Source organism: Pyrgilauda ruficollis, unplaced genomic scaffold (assembly GCF_017590135.1).
Source record: "Pyrgilauda ruficollis isolate IOZ18807 unplaced genomic scaffold, ASM1759013v1 scaffold66, whole genome shotgun sequence".
Classification (NCBI taxonomy): domain Eukaryota; kingdom Metazoa; phylum Chordata; class Aves; order Passeriformes; family Passeridae; genus Pyrgilauda; species Pyrgilauda ruficollis.
In genome coordinates, this window is record NW_024528377.1 from 557017 (window position 1) to 577198 (window position 20182).

The 20182-nt window shown below is 49.2% G+C and overlaps 1 protein-coding gene across 1 annotated transcript in view; it reads right to left on the reverse strand.

The window, feature by feature from the left end:
• The window catches only part of LOC121362680 (sodium- and chloride-dependent betaine transporter-like), an 83778-nt gene that overhangs the window by 38849 nt on the left and 24747 nt on the right, over positions 1-20182 (reverse strand). Inside the window, 8 exon segments of the mRNA XM_041484368.1 lie at positions 5622-5683; positions 5685-5792; positions 6224-6324; positions 6949-7051; positions 8112-8249; positions 8396-8508; positions 9053-9177; positions 11816-11919. Of these exon segments, the coding sequence (XP_041340302.1) occupies positions 5622-5683; positions 5685-5792; positions 6224-6324; positions 6949-7051; positions 8112-8249; positions 8396-8508; positions 9053-9177; positions 11816-11919 (854 nt within the window).

Consider the following 20182-nt stretch of genomic DNA (forward strand, 5'->3'; position numbering starts at 1 on the left):
CAAGAAGAGCTAATGAGGCTCCACAGAACCCTGATGGGCTCCAGCAGCCACAGCACCACTCCTGTGTCAGGCTCCTACAGAGGAAGAGGCTGCCAGGAGTCTTTATCTGTGAAAGTACAGGCAGGGTGAGACATCCCCTGTTTCACAGCATCCCTGGTATGGGAGAGGATGAGGCAAGGGCAAACAGCTTAGGAGCCCACAGTCAGCAAAAAAGTGGTCAGGAGGGAGGACTGGCAGTGCTGGGGATCTGTTGCCTAACAGCCTGAGCTGCCCAGCAATGCTGCTCTTGGTCAGACACCAAGAGGATCACAGAACAAAGGCAAGCAGAGGGCACATGGGTATGTGCCTGTTTGCTCCTGCTCTCCCTCCCTGCTCCCTCAGGGCAGCTGAGCCTGCTGTTGTGGGACATGTGACAGCAAACACCTCCAATGCACAGGGCACAAGGACACAAGGGACAAGGTCAGATGGAGACACAGAGAGGCACCTGTTGCTGCTGCCCAAGGTGTTGTAACTCCGGGCAGGTCAGATGGAGACAGGGGTAACAAAACCACTGGCAATTTCTTGGAAGGAACAGCTTCTCCAGTGTGCCTTTGTGCTCCCCCATGCCTGTTTCCCTTATCTGCACCATGCAGATCCCCTCCTGCAGGCTGCTAACCACATTAGCACACAAGGGCTTAGCCAAACGCCCTGCTCTTTGGGGTATGCTCATTTACACCTGCCCGTAGGACCCACTTAACAGATTACTTGGGAATCTCTGCTTCACAGGATTATGTATCCCACAAGTTAACATGTTCATCTTACTCAATTCTCTCCATTTATGCACCATGGCATCCAACACATCCACTTTTCTTGTCACCAAAATGTGCAACACAACTCACAATGCATCACTCTGCAATAGCCATGGAAAACTGCCCTAAAGGCAAAAGGAAAAGACCTCTCAAGCATGTGTTCAAACATCCCAGGATTTGGGATGCTCTCCATGACAGTAGGTGCATCCTCACCCATAGGTCTGTCCCTGAGATCTGAAGTCTCTTCCCTGGCCTATGTGAGCACCTCCATCCACGGACAAAGAAAGCTGAGTTTTTTCCCCAGGCACCACAGACATAAAAAGGGAAAAGCAGAACCTGGTTTTCATGGACAGATGGATGGACATCCTTTCTAAGCACCAATGACCTGGGGTAGAACCTCGGGGGCTTCTTTATTTTTAGGTTAATTTCTCATTTGAAAAAAAAAAAAACAAACCAAAAAAAAAACACCCAAAAAAAAACCCCCACAAACAAACAAAAAAACCCAAATCAAAACCAACCAAACAAAACTGAAAAACCATGATCACCACCAGCACAAAACAATCCATGAAAAAAAAGGCTCTTTAATGTCATGCCCATTATCGAGTAAGCAATGGATTGAATTCTCAGGCTATTAGGTAGGTTTTGGATTCTGAAGGTGGGAAATACCCAATGAACACACACTTCTTGTCTAAAGGGAGATCAGCACCTCCCCAGCTGGCAAAAGTATGGTGCAAATTCCACAGACTGCAAGGCTGATCCTGGAGGAAATGAAAATCCCTTTCACCATATTCCAAATCATAAACACTGTATGCTGAAATTGACATATTCCAAATTTTACAAAAAATACCTTTTAAGCATGGGGTCTTAAAAGTGCTGTGAAAAAAATGTCATGTCTGGAAATTTCAAATTAAGTCCATCAACCTTTTCAATGAGCAAGATAGAATATACTTGATTCCTATTTCAAGCCAGGTGTCATCAAGTCTAATACTTTGCTTAAAGTCGTGTCAGAAATAAGACACTTATTTAAGAGTATTCAGCAAAACCTTTGGTTCTCTTGTTTATCTGACCTACCTAGCTCATCCACAGCTTTACAGTAATTGGGTCATGTGAGAGCACAGGCTTGGGAGATTTCCTGGGTCATATATAACCAGATCAATAAACCACATGCCCAATTCACTGGACGCCAGTCTATTTTGAAACAAAGCAAGTCACAAGCCTTTCAGCAAACTCACACTTGGCCTACATGCAGCCAAGCAGACTTTTACATCAGCCAGATTTTAGAGATAGCTGCAAAAAATTACCGTTTTCTATTATCGTTGAAATATCTTCCCAGTGGGACAAACCTCTTATAGATACTACTGGCAAATTAAAGTATAATTCTGTTTATGGTTAACATTACATGAATAAAAATATCTGTTGCTAGAACTTCTGTATTGAACTCAGTCCTCTTATTTCTAGAAGTAATTTTTACCAGCCAGTTCCGTTTCCAAGCAGCAGGGCAGCTGGCGTGCTCCATCTTCCCTTACGTTGTGGGTCTCTTCCAAAGGGGCTTTCCCTGGATTTCTCAGCTCTTCACTTCCCTTATCTCACACACCATGAAGTACAGTGGTAGCAGGGGAATCTGAAGCTCTGAGGCTTTGAGGTTGTCCATGAAAATAGTGGCAACCAGTTGAGCTCCCAGCTTCCCGGTGTTCTCCAGAGGCAGGGAGGGAGGCATGCAGAAACTTGAGATTTTGATGTGGGAGGTGCAGACCTACCAAAGGGGGCAACCCCTAGTGAAAGCAACCCATCCACCCCACACTCCGTGTGGAAGACAGGCTGGGAAAAGGGAAGGCAGGCTGGCAATGAGATGAGGTTTCCACAGCCACGTTGGGAGAGCCAGTGAAGGCCCGGAGGGCCCCGCTCAGGGGTGCTCCCTCCCAGGTTAAATCTGCACCGCCTCAGAGCCTCCCAGCAAAAAAACCCCTCAGCACCTGCTGCTCATCGGACTTCCACAGCCTCCATCAGCCAAGTCCGTGACTCCTTTCCAGATATACCTGTGTCCCATCTCAGGTTTCCAGGCTCCAAGAACACTAAACTAAGGGAAACTAAGTCTCGGGAAAACCAAACTCGGGAACCTGCCATTGCCTAGAGGAGTAAACGCGTTCCTGCCACAGCTGGGAGCGCCATTCTGAGATCACCGCTCCCTGTGGGAGGCAGATGTCCTCAGAGAAAAGCCCCACAGGGAACCGGGAAGGGAGGGCGAGGAGGATGGCGGGGTCACCGTGACCCGGGGCCCAGTGTCCCTCAGCCGGGTGCCGCCCGCCCGCGGGGCCCCGTCCCGCGCCAAGGCTGAGGGCCTGGGGCCACCTTGTGGCTAATGGCGCGGATTGCGCTAATTCCCTTTAATTTGTTTTAATTCGCGTCTTCCTCTGCCCGCGGCAGCAGAAGCCTTGGCCGTAGCGTGGGGCCCACCAGTGTCCTTGTGTGCTTCAAGAAGCTGAGCGCCTCCGGCTGCTGGCTCAGCTCTGTCCAGGCTCCAGCTTCCTCAGGGTTTCCTGGGAGCCATCCAGCTTCCCAGGGTTACGTGTCCTCTGGCTGCCCTCCTCGGATGCTGGGGCTACAGCACTTAAAACACAAGCTCTTTGAGTTTTATTTCTTTTACCCAAACAGCCTGGAAACTAGGGGCCCTGTTTGTTGACATAACATGCAGATTCTGTTTCCACCACTCAGCCCTTCTTCCATTCACAGGAAAACCAAAATTACTAGCTCCAGAGCACCTGGAAGGTAGTCAACACTGAAAAACACACAGATCTGCAGAGGCGAGGGAGAGCTTCTTATGATCCCTCACTTGCAAGAACAAAATACAGATCCACATGCTGCTCTCAGACCCCAGGAACATTTGATGACTCATCAGACAAATGACACTTCTGAGATCTGGCAGTGGCTCCAGCAGAAGGTGGCATGGAACTCTTCACCAGGGTAACCCAGCCCTACCACTCAGAGGAGCCTCTGAACCCCTGCTCCCTGTTTTCCTTCCTACCCTATAACCAAGCTTCCTCTCCTCTGGCCACCTTCCCATATCACTGTGCCAGTGCAACAGAGATGCAGACCTGGGTGCCCAGCACAGCTCGGCTGACACACATCTCACCTAACATGCGTTGGCAAGCAATGCCAGTGGGACAAAATAGAGACAGAGCAGATCTAGTCAGGAAAAACATAGATTTAATGGAATGAATGGAGAAGCTCCCAAAGTCCACACTGGAGCCACAGCTCTACTCTGACACTACTCCAGGGTCAGTCCTTCCTTTCTGCCCACCAGAAGTCTGGGGATGCTCAGGAACACTGGTGCTTGATGTGCCCCTTCAGAGCTCTCTCCAGGGAGAGAATTAAGGTGCATTGCTAACTCCACACAGACCATCTCCATGGCAGCCTCTTCATCAGCCCTTCAAATCTTCCAGAGAAGGGACCTCAGCCCAGAAATCCCTCTTTTCTTGGTGAGTGAAGAATCCTTGCGTTATCCAACGGGTGGCAAAGGCTGTATAGAAACCATCCAGGGGGGAGGGAGGGAGGGAGAGCGACATTTGTCCTAGCAATGAGATTCGAGCTCTGTCAGCACCAGGAGGCCAGCTCTGGTAGAGGGAAGGGGCTGCTCTGTGCCTGGCCTGGAAGGCAAGTCCTCAAGTGGGCAGGTGAGTTGGCGGAACCTCTGGAAGGCAAAGACAGGCACTAAACACAGCTGCAAGGACAAAAGTGACCTGGGCCCTCCCCTACCCATCATGGGTTTCATTCAGCCAGCCAGGCCCAGCTGCAGATCTGCTCGCTAAATGCCAGAGATGTCCAAAACAAGGACAGTCAGTACTTCAGAAACCGAGGGGATAAACTCATCTTCCAAACACTTGTCCCAAGGCAAGCACTGAGCACACGAGGTATCTAACACAGGGATAATTGGGGAAAGCTCTGTCCTCCATCTGCTCCAGGCCAGGGCTAGAAAACAGGGTGAAGGAAGGTTGGTGACCAAGCACCTCCAGGTCATGCCCTCCACCAGCACAGAGCCTGTGCACAAAGGTTCTGGCTTTAACTGGGACAAGTTCATAAGGGGTTACTCTCATACCACACCATGCTGTGCAGCCTTGCCTTGCCCCTGCAGCTGTTCCCACTCCTCCCTGTGTGTGCTGGACACAGGGGTCAGGGGCCCATTGCTGTCACAACCCATTCTTGAACACTTGCAGGAGGCAGGAAATGAGAAGGATCCCGGGGGTTCAGGACTGTTTGTGAAAACTCACCCTGAAATCAAGAGCTGTGGCAGGGATAGGATGCTCATCTGGAACAATGCCTGGTTTTTTAGCTCCCTGCCTCTCCAGTGTATTACAGGGCAACCAGCAATGCATCGCTCTGGAAGCAGGACAGACCCAGAGCACTAAGACTGATGGGAACTCCAAATTCCCAGTGATTCCCTCCATTCCAACTCTATGGCCTCAGCACAGACTGGTGAACTCAGCTGAACATAATGCTCAGGAGATCTGGAGCTTTCTCAGAGCAAGTCCTCAAGCCTCAATTAGGGGCAGCATGGAGATCATTATCCTCTCCATATAATGACCTTTTTCCTGCTGGTACTTGCAAAGAGACAGAAGAAATGAAAAAAGGGTACCAAGAGGCAGCAGCCAGCTTGGAGCAGCCCTCCAGCATGGCAGAACTTAAAAAAAACAGGTCTGTTATAGCAATTAACTCATTTAATTGATTTATTCTGGGCTCCTTCCTAATCAACCTGCAACACACAAATTATTCCACTGCAGGGCTGGAGTTCAACACAGAAGCACAGCCCATGCCCTGATGCCAGAGCACCAACCTCACCTCTCTGAGTGAGCCTTTGATGGTGGAGAGTTTGTAGACGATCCAGAGAGGGATGCAGACCATGGAGGAGAGGGCCAGCAGCCATCCCAGCGTGTCTCCCCACCATGGGTACACATATTTCTTGTTGTAAGTCAACGGGGTGTACTTGACCAAAGAAAATAGGAAGGTTGCCTGGCAAAGTGAAAGAGACCAATAAAAGAAAGAGAAAGAAAATCAACACCATGAGCAAAGAGAGATCTTTCTGGCAAGTACACATCTGCAGAGAGACTCATGGTAAAAAGGAGCACCTCAGGGCAGCAACAGAGGAGACATCCCTTAAACGGGGTTTGCTGGGACAGCCCCCATGGGCAACACTGGTCGTGACATCAAGGATCTTGTCCCACCAGCAAACAGCTCTGTCACAGCTGAGCCTCTCCCTGTTGTTGAGCCCCACATCTGGCCTCCAAAGCTACAAGCACAAATAAAAAATGGCCCACATAGTCCAGGCCACATAACCCCCTATATATATGCACATCCCTGTGTATATATGGAGGTGTCTGTATCTCAGAGGCACACAGCTCTGCCCACCTTCCTCCCCACAGCTCTTCCTCCTGTGTCCTCACCATGCAAACAGCAGGGGTGATGAAAAGCCAGCAGTATTTGATGATGGGCCACGGCCGGTAGCCGATCATATCTTCAATGTTACCATAGAAACGCTCAGCACCTGCAGAAGACAGCAAGCATGGGATCCCTCACTGCCACCAGGGAAGGAGGGCAGCAGGGTCTGCACGTCCAGGGTCCTGCTTCACCACTGTGAAGTGCAGCCAGCAGTCAGGTCAGGGAGCTCCTCAGGAGTGTGGCCAGCTTCGGTCTTTGTCCTGGACTAACTTTCTATCCTCCCAGAACAGTTCAGTAGGTCAGCAGGGCCAGCCCCTCAGCATCTCCAAGGCTAGGACCTCAGCCCAGGTTTTACCCATATCTGGTGACTGTCAAGACTGTGAGAGAGGGCTTTCAAAACGTTTGAGTCTCAAGCCCTCTGACCACAGGTTCAGAAAAGATTTTTCAGACAGCTCCATTTTCCCAAGGAAGGAGCATCTCTAAAGCAGGAGTGCATAGGAACATGCAAGGGATATCTGCCAAGCAGATCCCCCAGGATGCCCTCACACAGTGAGGAAGTCCCTGCCAGTTGAGTCCAGGGGCACCAAAGCAAAGGTTTAGATTCTGCCTTGCATTACAAAGCAATTGCCAAGTTAAGCTACTGACCAAAATTTTGAGAGTGAACCAGACAAGACTGTGAGAGGCCAGAGCTGTGGACCACCCCCCCCCTCCCCCCCCAGTTCATACTCACCATAGACCCAGGCGATGCAGAGAGTCTCAAAGATGGCCACAAAGAGCAGACACATGCCACTGGCAGCATAGTAATCAAAGAGCTGGAAGACATACATCCCACCCTGGGAAGGCCCAAGTGGGCAGCAAGGTGAAAGAGAGGGGAGAAGAAACAAGGCAAAGAGCTAAAGCCGGATCAGAAAACAAACTCAGTATCTCCCCCAGAGCTGGAGGCATCTCCCTCACTGGGAGAGTTTTACCTACAGAAAAGGCACATCCCTTGTGCCCAAGGCCCGACAGAGACATGCAGCCACCCTGCTGCTCTCAGGAGTCTCTGCAACCCTTCATTTCAATGCAGGGCAGCACAGCAGATGGCAACTGACTGCCAGAGATTGTGGGGATGTTTTATGAGAAGACAAAACCTAGGCAACTCTTGTAGCTGGAAGTGAGGATGGAAACCCCCCTTTAAGATATGCAATCCATCTGATTGACTTTAAAGTCTCAATTTGCAGAAGGAAATAACTGCATGCAGCCTGGTTGTTTCACTGTCCAGGTCTGCAGGGCTGCCTACAAAACAAGCCTGTGGGTAAATCCAGGCACAATGTTGCATGTACAACATCAGAGACAGCTTTTCCAAAAGTTATACCCAAATGAAAACAAAGTGCCAAGAGCATTCTGGCAGCATCAATCCACACATGCATATTGCTAGGCAGAGTTCAAAGTTTTAAATAAGAACAGTTTAGCTCCCAGGCAATCACAAGGGTAACACAGCGGATATCAGTATAATAGATAAGAGGTGCCCTGAGGCCTGACAAGTTTCCTTATAGTAAGTTCTGCTGTAGCTCCATTCAGGAAGAAAGATAAGGACAAGGGCACTCCCCTTCCCATGCAACAGGCTACAGCTGTAAAGGTTTTGTCTGTGTCAAGATAAATTTACAACCAAAACATAGGCTGTCCAGAGCTCCAGCTATCAGTCTTGGCAGGAGAAGTATCAGGCCTGTGACTGGCACAAGGAGTAAGGGCTGCAAGGGAAAACACGAACGGCATGAGAAGGGCAGGGCAGCGTCCTGCAGGCACAGGGCAGCAGGATGGGACTCAGCAGCAAGCTGAGTGTAAGATCTCACCACCCACCAGGTCCCACTCTGTCCTGTCAAGTACCATGCAGGTGGTCTGAGCCCAAAATACCTCTGTGAGCATCACCAAGCCAACCAGATATGAGAGGATGGAGACCACCAGGATGAGGGTTTCCCGGCGGTTCTTCTTGCGGAAGATGGTGGGGTACATGTCCACAAGAGCTGTCACAAGACTCTCCACGCAGACAAACTGCAAAAAGCAGAGATCCCACCTCTGTCAGCCCATCCTGACCAGCTTCCCAGCCCCACTGCCTCCCCCTCAGCCAAGCTGGAGCCTGTCCTGAAGAGACAGTGGCTTTTGTCTGGTAGGGAGTCACTCTGCTCCTGCAGCTTTACCTGGCTGTCCAGTCCCAGCAAGACAACCATCAGGAAGAAGAAGCACGCCCAGAGTGGGGAGAAGGGCAGCATGACCACAGCCCGAGGGTAGGCGATGAATGCTAGGCCAGGCCCTGCAGGGAGAAGGGCTTTCAGAGCAATGGCACAGCAGTGGCAGCAGCACAGCACAGCTGGTTCAGACCTGCCCGAGGCAGCTACCCAGCCAAGGCACAGCTTGTGGCCATGCAGCCTCTCACTCCGGTAATATCCGTGCTGTGCATAAAACTCAGGCTCCTGGAGCACCGAAGGAGAAGCAGGAAGGGAGGTAAGGGGACATAGCAACCTCTGGCTGCTTCACTGTTGCAAGGGCTGGGAGCCAGGGGAAGCCGCTGAGCCCAGGGAGCACAGCACAAGCCTGGGGATATGCCATGCAGTCACCTCAGCACCCTCCCCACAAGAGATACCAGCTGCCTAACCCTAGCCCTCACCCTTAGAGGCAGCTTTTATTAGGCTCAAACCCACTGTATCTCAGTACTTCATGAGTGTGCACTCATTTCTCCCTGCTTTTTGGAGGCAGAGAGCAAGAGATGGGAATCTGCAGCTGCAGGCATCCCCTGGTGGCTGGGGACTCAAGTAGCAGCACCCCCACAGCCCCATCCCACCAGGGTCTTCACTCACCTGACTCAGCCACGTTGGCGATGGGCACACCCTGCTCCTCTGCCATGAAGCCCAGGATGGAGAAGATGGCAAAGCCAGCCACAAAGCTGGTGCCACTGTTGAGGAAGCACAGGGCCACACAGTCCCTGGGAGAAGGGAGCAAAGCATCAGCCAGCTATGACCCACAACTCATGGCAGCCCCCCAAGACAGCACCTGCTTTTCTGCCCCAGCCACTGTGTCTCTCCCAACCCATCTGCAGCTTGACTCAGCACCAGCAGCTGCAGAAAGATGCCCCATAATGGACAACACAGCAGGACTCCCCCAAGGGAAGCCTCGTCCAAGGACAGCATAAAGATTCATTGCTCACCTAACCTCCTTGCTTGTGAGATAGTCTTCCCACACATCTAAATGCCAGGGCTTTTTTCTGGTTTTTTTCCCCTCTCTCTCCCCTGGTCCCTCCTGTAGCAGCATGTAACAGTTTGTTTTTGTCTGAGAAGGGAACACTTTTTTTCCCTTAATAGATTTCTTAGACCAGTTACAATCTTCTGGGTTCTCAGCACTACTAGTTATCTCCTGGTCTTTGCATTATGAGAAAAAAGATAATCACAGCCATCCAATTTATTTTCTCTGATCTATTCCCTTTTGTCTCTGTTTCATCTCACTCTCATCCATCAACACTTTAAACTGAACATCTCTTATCTATCCAATTCTTTTTTACGCTTGAGTCTCCCTAGTCCTCTTGTGACTGCAACCCTGGGGACAACAATAACATTTGCAGCATCATTCTGAGATATTCTGAACCAAACTGAATGCACCCCTTCTGGCATTTCATGGCCTGCTCTGACTTTATTAAATGTTACTCTGCAAATCCAGTGTGATTTTTCTGTATCCATCTTCAGTTGTATAGCATTTCTGGGGCTTCATGCTCCTGCTTGCATGTTAACTAGGTCAGAGCCCCTGCATCATACAAATTCAAATCACTCCTTCCAAAGCACAGCTCCTTGCACTGTCAAGCACTGCACAGCACCCAGCACCATTGCTCTGCCTTTGCATTTGGTTTCTAAGGCTCAATTAATCTCCCAGCTGGAAAGGAAGGCCACACTCCCCCAATCCCAGCTACACAATGGGAAGCCCAAGCCCGAACCTCATTTCTCCAGTTGCTATAAAGTGCCTGCTCTTCACTCAAATGTGATACAAATTCTCACATGTTTCAAATAGTTCCTGGTCCTTCCTGGTGTTTCTCCCTCTTTCCCCTGGAGGTATCCATGACAGGTCAAACCCTCCTTGGAAAGGCATGGGCTGAAAGGTGTTCTCCCATTATCTGGAAGGTGGGAAGGGATGTCATGGTAGAGAGTAAACTGAGGGGATAGCCAGATCAAAGAGATCTCTGCAAGTTTACACCTGAAAGGGAGCCAGGAAGACCTGAAGAATTCCCTTGCTGTGACAGGAAACAAGAAATGGTCAATACTGTTTGATGCCATCTTGGACCACTACCATATGAACAGTGGTTTCACCTGGAATAGGTGACCTGGAAATAACAAAGTACCTGGCCTGGTATAACAAAGTGGGGCACCATGCTGATGTCCCTCTCTCCTGCTAAATCCTGGTTCTGTCTTCTTATCCAAACTAAGCCTGTAGAGCACAGGACTAAATCATTAAAACTGGGTCCATGCCTGGGAAAGGCTAGTCGAAGTTTTGACACCAAAACTAAGACCAGTGTTCCTAGAAGAGCCAAACAGCATACAGGATAAATACAAGCACAGCACCGTGTGCAGACAGAGGTTTCTCCCCTTTCTACAGCACCTCCCAGCTGCAGTTACAGAAGGTCTTTACAACCCTTTTGCTGACCAGGCTCTGTCATCATCTCCATGTTACATATTAGACTGGGGATGCAAAGGGCTAATGTCCAAGGACATGTCGAAGGCCAGAAACAGATCCATTATCTCTACTTTTCCTACAGCTTTTTCTCTCAAAACTGAATGTGGGAGAAGGGACATGAAAAGAAACAAGTATCCTACCCTGTAACAGAAATGAACTCCTAAAGTGAAAAAAGAAGCCAAGCAAGGATCATGTAGCCAGTGGTGTCCCTGGACCTTTGATGGCAACGACCACAATTTTGAATTTAAAAGACGGGGGCAGAAGTCAGTGCCAGGGGCAACCCAATCAGCAGAGAAAGTGTGGGAAGAGAGGTGGCCTCTTTTCACACAAGCCTTTTAACCCTGGGGATGATACACCTACAGCAAAATTAGTTTATTTTCACTGGACCACTTCAACTCAGCAGCCTGATTCTATCTGGCAACCTGGTCCATTTCTGCTCCTGCAGTCCAGCACGCAATAAACAGAAGTCACATCTGGAGGCTCATATGCACCCATATGAGATAGCTCACAGGAACCCAGAGCACTGATAGCTGTGCCAGTCACCAGGTCCAAATGAACCACAGAAGGATAAATCACAAGGCGAAAGGACTCCAATTGAGAGCCACTAGATTTCACAGTTCTGCTTTCCCTGTAGCTGCTTGTGCACCCATGTAATAATGGAGACTGTAGTGTGGCTGGGGTCACAAAGCTAGTGAGGAAGATCTAACTTTGCAGAGTGTGGAAGAGGGGACAGACAGGCAATTCCCTTGGGTATAAAGCACAGAGAACTGGATTTGGGGAGAAAACACCTGGGAAGAGTTTTCCTATGCCTTGAGTAGAAACAAAAATCATGACACTTCCAAAGGCCAGCAGCCTCCAGCAGATCCTTCATGTTCAGGGAGGGGAAGGCTCGAGGCAGCAGTTACCTGTAGCAGTTGTTATGGTATTTGTTATAGCTGCCCAGAGCTGTCAGGCATCCCAGACAAATTGCATACGAAAAGAAGATTTGAGTGCCTGCATCCATCCAGACCTGCAAGGGAGATGAAAACACAGGTGAGAAGACAAGGCCAGCACACACACTGCACAGATGGGAAGAGGCAGAGCCCCAAGGCTGCTGTAAGCACCAGAAAGGCCAGGGATCAGAAGGCCAGCAGGACTCTGTATTGAAACAAGCCTTTTCTAAAGGTAGGTTGTACAGTGCCAGGAATTACAATGCTCGGGGAAACACCCAGGGGGCTGGGTGTGCCAAAGGGAAAGGATGCATCAGGAGCCTCATCCACCCAATCACATATAGCTCTTCATCCCCACCTCTTTCTTTCTTTGACAAATCTGCAGCACCCTGTGACACTCAAGAGCTTTCTCGCAAGAGGATATCAGATGAACACTTTCCATGAGGGCTGAAGGAGCCCTCTACCACCAGAGGAGGGTACTTGATTTGAGCAAGCCTAGTCTCCAATTGGCCAGTGCAGGTACACATAGCTTGTGGTGGTGGCCCTTCCCTCCAAGACCTAACGTAAATACTCCAAAATTTAAATGAAATTCCACTGGGGTAGAATACTAGAAATAAACAGAGTTGACTGCAAAAGATAGCTCCTAAAAGAACATACAAAAACTCTGTTATTCCCATGAGGCCCTTTGCTCTCACTGTCAATAACACATCCCAGGGCTCTAAGGCTGACATTTGTCAATGTCAAATTTCATCTGAAAGCCTAGCTGTGTGCAGTCACCAGTTCAGGCACTGTCCCTGCCTTCTGCAGACAACAGCAAAAGCAGGAACCAATGGTGGGGAATGAAGCAGTGACAAAGATTATTAAATAAACCTCTGTTCTCTAAGATCTTTTTTTCCTAGGGGTTTTATAAAACAGAGATAAGACAATCGTTCAACAATGCTGAAGTGTAGCCACATTTTCAAGACTAAAGAAAAGCAGAAATAAAATATTGCTGGGACAACTTTATGAGAAAAGTCTCCATGTGACTACACTCTCCTCTCCCAGAGTGGCAGTGCCAGTAAGCCCTCAACCAGCAGCCTTGCCCCAGAGCCCCTCTGAGAAGAACAAGAGCTAATGCAAAGCACCACAGTGCTTTCCAGAGGTTTTGATGCCTTCAAATCACACCTGTATCTGTCAGCCAAGACCTCATGTTCTGAGGCAATGGTTGGCTGGGCAGCACCTGCCCAACCACCCCCAATGCTCAGGCCACCCTTACCAATGCATGGTTCTGCCTTTCCTCTTTCAAAGTACAATCACATGGTGACAGGTTTTGTTTTATATTTACTTCTTCTCCTTCTTGGGCTGATGACCCTTATGAAGGCATGTTACAATCCCATTAACTGCCATTTTCCCAGGAGAAATTCTGGATTTAGCTCAAGGCACAGATGCACAGAATAAATCCTCTCCCTGCCCACTGCTGCAAACCCCCACAAGGAAAGTAGGTAAACTGCTCCTAGGGCTAGGTTTGGTGAAACTGCTCTCCCTGACTGTTCTGCAAGCCACTTGCCTAACATTCAACTCCACAACCTTGACTTAAAAATGGAAACCCTGGACTCTGGGTTCCAGATCAAACAGGGAGTGGGATCAACTCTCTGATTTGTAGACTGGGAAGGGACAGGTGATGAGATGGGACTGGAACAACTAATTCGAGACACTGGGAAGTCAAAAAAAGTGATTGACCTTAGTGTATTTTACTCTTTTTGGAGATGAATGGGAAGATGGGTTTAGAGACAAGGTATTAATTTTTTTCAGTTCAAAGATATTAGGAAAAGATCAAAGCCCTTTTTAAAATTGATTCCTAAAGCATCAGTGTGCTCTTGGGCAGTCCGGGCACAGCTTTCATTTTGCAGCTACATTTTACGCACAGCAAGGCTGGACCAGCAGACACCTTTGCATCAATAATTTAAACATCTTTGCACAGACTGGAATCAAGTGCTTTGTTAGGTATGCTTTTTATTTTGCTGTTCATTGATAGAGCTCTTGTTTTCCATCAAATTTGTGCTCAAAACACACCCTCTCATGGGGTTTGTAGCTCTTGTAGCTCAATTTGTCAAGATAACAAGACTTTTGCCATTAAACTGCCTACCCCACGCCTGTCATAACATTAGACTCAGTTGATGCTTTTCAACCAGATTTAACAGTTGTCAGAAACCTCAAGGATATCAATTACCTATGAACTGCACAATAGTTAGGGAATGGGAAAAAGACAGGAACTCAGGGTCCCCACTGAGCAGAAAGCTACAGAGAAGAAGAGTCAACCAGTGTTAAATAACACATAAATCACACAAGCAAAAGAGAAATACCCCTCCGGCAGGAAAAGAACTGGTGCTTTACCAGCCATGGTGGAAGCCAAATATCAAGAGACCAAGCTTCATTAGCTCTGTGGTTTATGACATGGCTCATTTCTAAAATGCAATGATAACCCTGACTTGTGTAGCAGAGACCGGCATGGGGTCTGTGGCTCCTCCCTTCACTGCCTGCTCTGCCCAGTCTCACACCTGTGGGGTGCACACCTGGCTGTGTGGGAGGCCAGCCCCAAAGGGATATCTTTAGGGAATACAGGACCTCCCTTAACATATGCTCCTGTTTGAAGCAAGGCAGCCTGTTGCTGAAACCATAAATAAAGCTAAGTTTGACTTGCAGAGCTTATGGTCCTACTTAGCATGACTGTGAACACCAGCTCAGGCTGCCTGCACATTATTTCAGGCATTAAAAGCTTACTGCAGCTCTTGGGCCAAAGACAAGAGACATCTACAACCTTCCCTGTTTCCTTGCAATTCCCGACTGCTTCCCCCAAATTTCTTGGTGGGGTGGCAAAGGACTACCACAGGACTGATGCCATGTGTGCTCCTGACCCACTGGTGATGGGGTCAAGCAGCAGCAGCAAGTCCCAGGACTGTGGGGTCACTGGGAGTGGAAAGGGTCCAGCCTCCTCCAGCAGCACCAGTGCCCATCCAGCCCCACAGGGCTCATGGGGGCTACACAGACCATTCACTTCAGTCAACAGCAACTCAAACATTTTCTCCCCAGTCTGCTGCCTGTGCTCATTTCTCTCCCTGTAGTGACTCAGAGAAATGTCTTTTTTCAGTTGTTCCCAGACCAGTCTGACTAAAAGGCCTCGCAGGGTCAGGCAGGGCTCTCTTTCCGCTGCAGATAAAAGCATCCTGCTGTTCTCTGGCCACTGCTCCCAAAGAGACTGGTAAAGTTTATCCTGTTCAGCTTTTGCTGGCATATTGGCAGTATGGGTATTTTGATTTAATGATTGCATTTTTCTAAGCCATCCATTTTATTCAATTCATAATTCAAATTCTTTGAACATGTTTTTTGGTCCAGTTTGCAATAGCCTCCTACTCTGTTTTTAGCTAAAACCTTTACATCTGAGCTGCAGTTATTCAAAATGGTTATGACCATTCCTTTGTCTCTTAATTTTCTCAGCAATATTCACTTTATTACATGTACTGGAATTTAATAGCTCCCAGTACTGAAACAGGTCCTTCCTTAGGAAGTTCTCAAAGCACTTTACAAATAACAGCAAGACCACTTTCAAGCAAAACGTTATTGAACCCCAGTGGGTGCCATACATCAAATATAGGTGGCATGCTGAGAAGCACTGAACTGTCCCCATCAGCAAGCAGAGACAGCACAGCACGGAGCGGGTACATGCTGTGTGGAGGGTCACACTTGGTGCAATGCATAGCAGAGAGCAAAACCCAGCCAAGTCTTGAGCTACAGATCAAGCAGCATTTCTTCTGCTCACAGCATCACGGCTCACGAGTCAGCCTGTGACGCTGGCACTACCCACAGCCACCCACTGCACCACACAAACACAGAAAGGGACATGGTGACTCCCAAGGTTTTACTGCAAGACTCCCAGGGCTCGATTTCCAGCACATTGACATTCCCCTTCACCCAGGACTGGCCCACAGTCCCCAGCCTGAAGATGCAGCCCACATCCCACCGTGCTGCACCAGCACAGAGCTGAGGGCAATGCTTCCCCCATCCCCATTCACCCCAGCAGAGAGGAGACAAGGAATGGGTCACTGGCATTTGTAAAGTGTTCCTGTTCCATTTGCCCAGCATCATGTTCCCAATCCCAGAGCCCCATCTGCTTGGAAAATTCTCCTCGGGAGTGAGGAACAGGGGCTTTGTTCCCTAGTTCATCTCCCTCTGCCAGCACTCAAGGCCCACACAATGCCCTGCCCGAGAACACTGACCTCATCTTATCCCCACACCTCAGGACACCTGGGGGGCTGGAGGGACATTTTGCACTCAGGAGGGCCCTCCCACCACCGGGGTTACTTTAAACAGCAAAAGAAAACAAACAGGTTTGTGGTTCGTCCCACGGACCGCAGCTGCCTGCCCCGGGGGTGCAAAGGGGCGAGCGGTGCTCCGGGGGACGCTCCTTGCTGCCTGGGAAGCCGGGCTTTATGGCCCTCCCCGCCCTGTTGCTTGCGGGCAGACAGACAGACAGACAGCTTTATTGCTTCCTGCTATGTCAGCGCTGAGATCAGGCTCAGCAGGGCTGCGCGGCCGGGTCCCGTGGCAGCAGGGCTGGCAACAGGCGTGGGACAAGGAGGCGGAGGAAATGCAGCCCCACGGGGATGCATTGCTCCAGCGAGGCCGGATTCCAGCCCCCAGCCCCTCTGGCACGCTGTGGGAGCACCAAGCCGTCCCTGCCTGCTGCCCGGTGCCTGCCCTCTGTGCCCAGGGCGGAGCGGGAGCAGTGCCCGGGCTCGCAGCCCCTCAGCCAGGACAAGCAGAGGCCTGCCGGGGGACGTGTCCGCACGGGGCCCAGCGGGAGCTGCTCCGCGCCGAAACAAACACCCGCCTGCGGAAGGGGAAAGCTGTGCTGGGTCAGGACCCCGGCCTGCTGTGACAACAATAAATACGGGGAACAAATAATATTTAGGAGGCCTGTGGTCGCCCTCTCCTCTCACAGGGAAGCAGCAGCGTTTGCTGGCCATGGAGCAGCAGCAGGAAGGGCCTGAATTTGGGGCTCTGACCCCTTCCCAGCATGGCTTCAGGGGCCCGTGGTTAACCCAGCGGGTCCTAGCCCTGCAAGATGCACATATCTCTCATCCTCCCTGTGGTGGCTGGAGGGGTTTATCCTCAGCTCAGCATTGGCTGTGAGAGCTGCCCTGGTCCAAACCATGGCCTCAGCATTCCCCCTCTGCAGCCACAGGCCCCCCACTGGGGGCATCTTCTCTTGCCTTCCCTCTCTGTCCTGTCTGATGGGAAACAAGAACCATGAGGGAAATCTGCAGGGCAAACACTCCAAAAACCAATCATCAGGTGAAAGAAAATGAGAGATATGTAGGGAAGGATATTCAGAAATAAATGCTCAAATCTGCTGACTATTGGCACCTCTGGTGTGTGCTTCCCTGCCCCAGGACTGGGATACAGCCCCCAAATTCAGGGGCCTTCAGCACATCTGGGATGGGTGGAAAGCAACTTATCACAGAAGCTTCTTTCTTTATATAAAGACTGGATAAAGTACAAGCAAATACAGCATGGTGGGTGTTTTCTGGAAATTTCAAGAGGAAAACAAGAGTGGGAGGCTTTGAGAAACATTTGCTGCTTTTCCAGAGAGACACAAACTCTGAGCACAACTTCTCCATTCTCACTCAGCATTAAGCCTAAGGAAATTTAGTTAAGACTTGATACCAGAGTGAAAGGAGACTGTTACATTTCTCTTCTTTAAAACAAACCCAAACACAAGAGACAGTCCTTTCTGCATCAGCCCCACCCATCCTCTCTTTATATCTGTCTGTCTAAACAGTGACTGGCAGTGATATGAAAGCTTCAATCAACAGAAAGCCTGACAGCATCTGAAAAAATTCTTTTAATGACAAGTTTTACACACTTAAATCTTAGTTCTACTCTGAATTCCTCTCTTTTCATCTTCTCACTGGTGGATCCTACTATGCATCCCTCTCCTTAATCGCATTCATAAATTTCCAGCATTTCCTGCTGAATAAAACAATTTATAAAATCAATAAATGCAAAGGGTGAAGTGATCAAAAGTACAAGCAAAGGATGACCTCAAGACCTTCCGTTGATCCACACTGTGAAACACACAGGATGCATCTGGAGCACAGCAATGCAGTCAAGAAGTGAGAAAAGACTTTGGGCCTAGTTATGACTGACAAGATAACATCATAATATTAAATAATCTACATATTGAAAAAATTAGCTACGAGCTCGTTTTTTAGATTTTTTTTGTTTGGGTTTTGGTTTGGGGACATGCAGTTCAAAATAGATTATCTCTTTGGTGGTTTTGCTGTTATCTGCTCATATTTGAGCATAACTGGCCTTCCTTATCAACACCTCAGTTTGGCAGTTCTCTGTATGGTCTGATCTACCTATCAACTGCAATTCATTTACCATTTTAATTATAGGCATTTCACAGATTGAGAAAATGAAGATGCAGGAAGATTTAGGGCACTTCAGAGCCAGAAGAGACCATTACCAATCAGCTCGACTGAGCTCTCATAGACAGGGTTTCCCAGTTCTGTCCAAGGTCACTTGTCAGGTGGAAAGCAATGATTTCCACACACCAGCCTGATATTCTGACATTTAATCACATCTCAGCTGTTGCTGCTCCCCTGGTAGAATCTGATAAATAATTCATACCCTCTTTTCACGTAGTTTTTCATATACTTTAGAGGAGCTTGGATTTTGTCCCCTTGCATATTGTTTGCCCTTTGTTTAAACCTCCCCTTGAGATGCCTTCTCATAAGGCTCAGATTGGAGAGGTCATTTTTTTTTTTTTTTAATTTCCAAAATCCCTTCCCCAAGCACTAAAGAATATTCCATTTTTCAAGGCAGTACAGAATTGCTGGTAAACAATTACAGCTCACTGTCCTTTGAGCACAAATTAATTATAATCAGCTTGGTCCCCATGGGCTGCCAGGAGTCACACCACAGTCCCTGCACAGAGACAGGGGGGCACAGCCACACACATATGTGGGGCTTGGGGCACTAACCCTTCCCTCTCTGATGGGAAGACACAAAAGACTCAAGTCCTGCTACACAGTTCAGTAGGATGGTTAAAACACTCTAGAGGAAGGCAACCATCACTGCCAAATCCTGCTTTTCTCTCTCAGAAGTAAAGCATTCATCAGAGAATGTGGAGTGGAGAGGGAGAAGCAAGTTTTCCTCCCTTGCTTCAGCAGTTTTCCTCCTCTTGTTCAGAGCCACCCTCTTCCTTTGAAGGGTTACTCTGCCTTTCTGCCAGCATTTTCTAGGCTGGAAGGAAGATCTGCTTCTAAAGCACAGGCTGCACTTGAAAAAGTTTGCCAGGACAGACCTAATGAGGACACAGCTAGAACCAGCCATGTCATGCCTGAGGAGGCTTAGTTCAGTCCCCTGGGCAACACAGCCACGGTAACAACAGGACTTGGCATAAGAGAAGGAGCACCACTCAAAAATATTATTTCATTTCAGAAGCCTCTTGCACCTCATCAGTGCAAACAGAGACACAGTCACAGCAAACACAGACCTGTTCTCACACCCTTCCATGTTTTTCTGGACCTCCATGCTGATGGAGCAGCTGCCCTACCCACCTGCCATACATCCACCAGCTTATTGTTCCCATTTGCAAAAGTGATAACTGAGGCAGCACTGGTGCTAGACCAGAAAGAGTTAATAGGGTTACTAAGGGTTTTGCTGGCCTATTTTCCAGGCAGGCACCCTTTAATCTCCTTTGGAAACACCTTCACACAAAGGCTGGTACAGTAGCTCAGCTGGAGCCAGGATTTAACATGGAAGAACTTGTCCCAAAGAGATTAAAAGCAGCAGTCGGGTGCTGACCCTCCTGTCAAACAGGCAGGAATTTCTCACCAGGGATGGGAAGGAGAGAAAGGCGGCCAGGTCCCAGGGATTGCTGCTGCAGCATGCCATGGCTCCCATCATCCATGCACCTGGCATGCTTCCCAAGGAAGATGGAGCAAATGTTCCAGGAGAGCAGGGCTCATCCCCACAAGCTGCCAGCACAATGGATAGTGGCACCCCATGCACTGTCTGGCTCCACAGCAGAGGAGCCTCCCCAGGAAACAGGAGGGATAGTTTGCACCACTCATGAGAAAGGATTAAATCCCACTGCCCATTCCCCTGAGCAATTCAGACTCAACTCAGACAGGAAAATATGGGAACAGCACTGGAGGAAAAGAGAGCAGAGACTGTGAGAAAAGACATCAGTATCACAGCTCTGCCTTACAGAGGGGCAAAAGAGGGGTCAGAAAGTAGAAACTGGAAGGAAGAGAGTAGGAAAACCAAAAGGAGAGAGTGAGGGCTGCCAGAGGA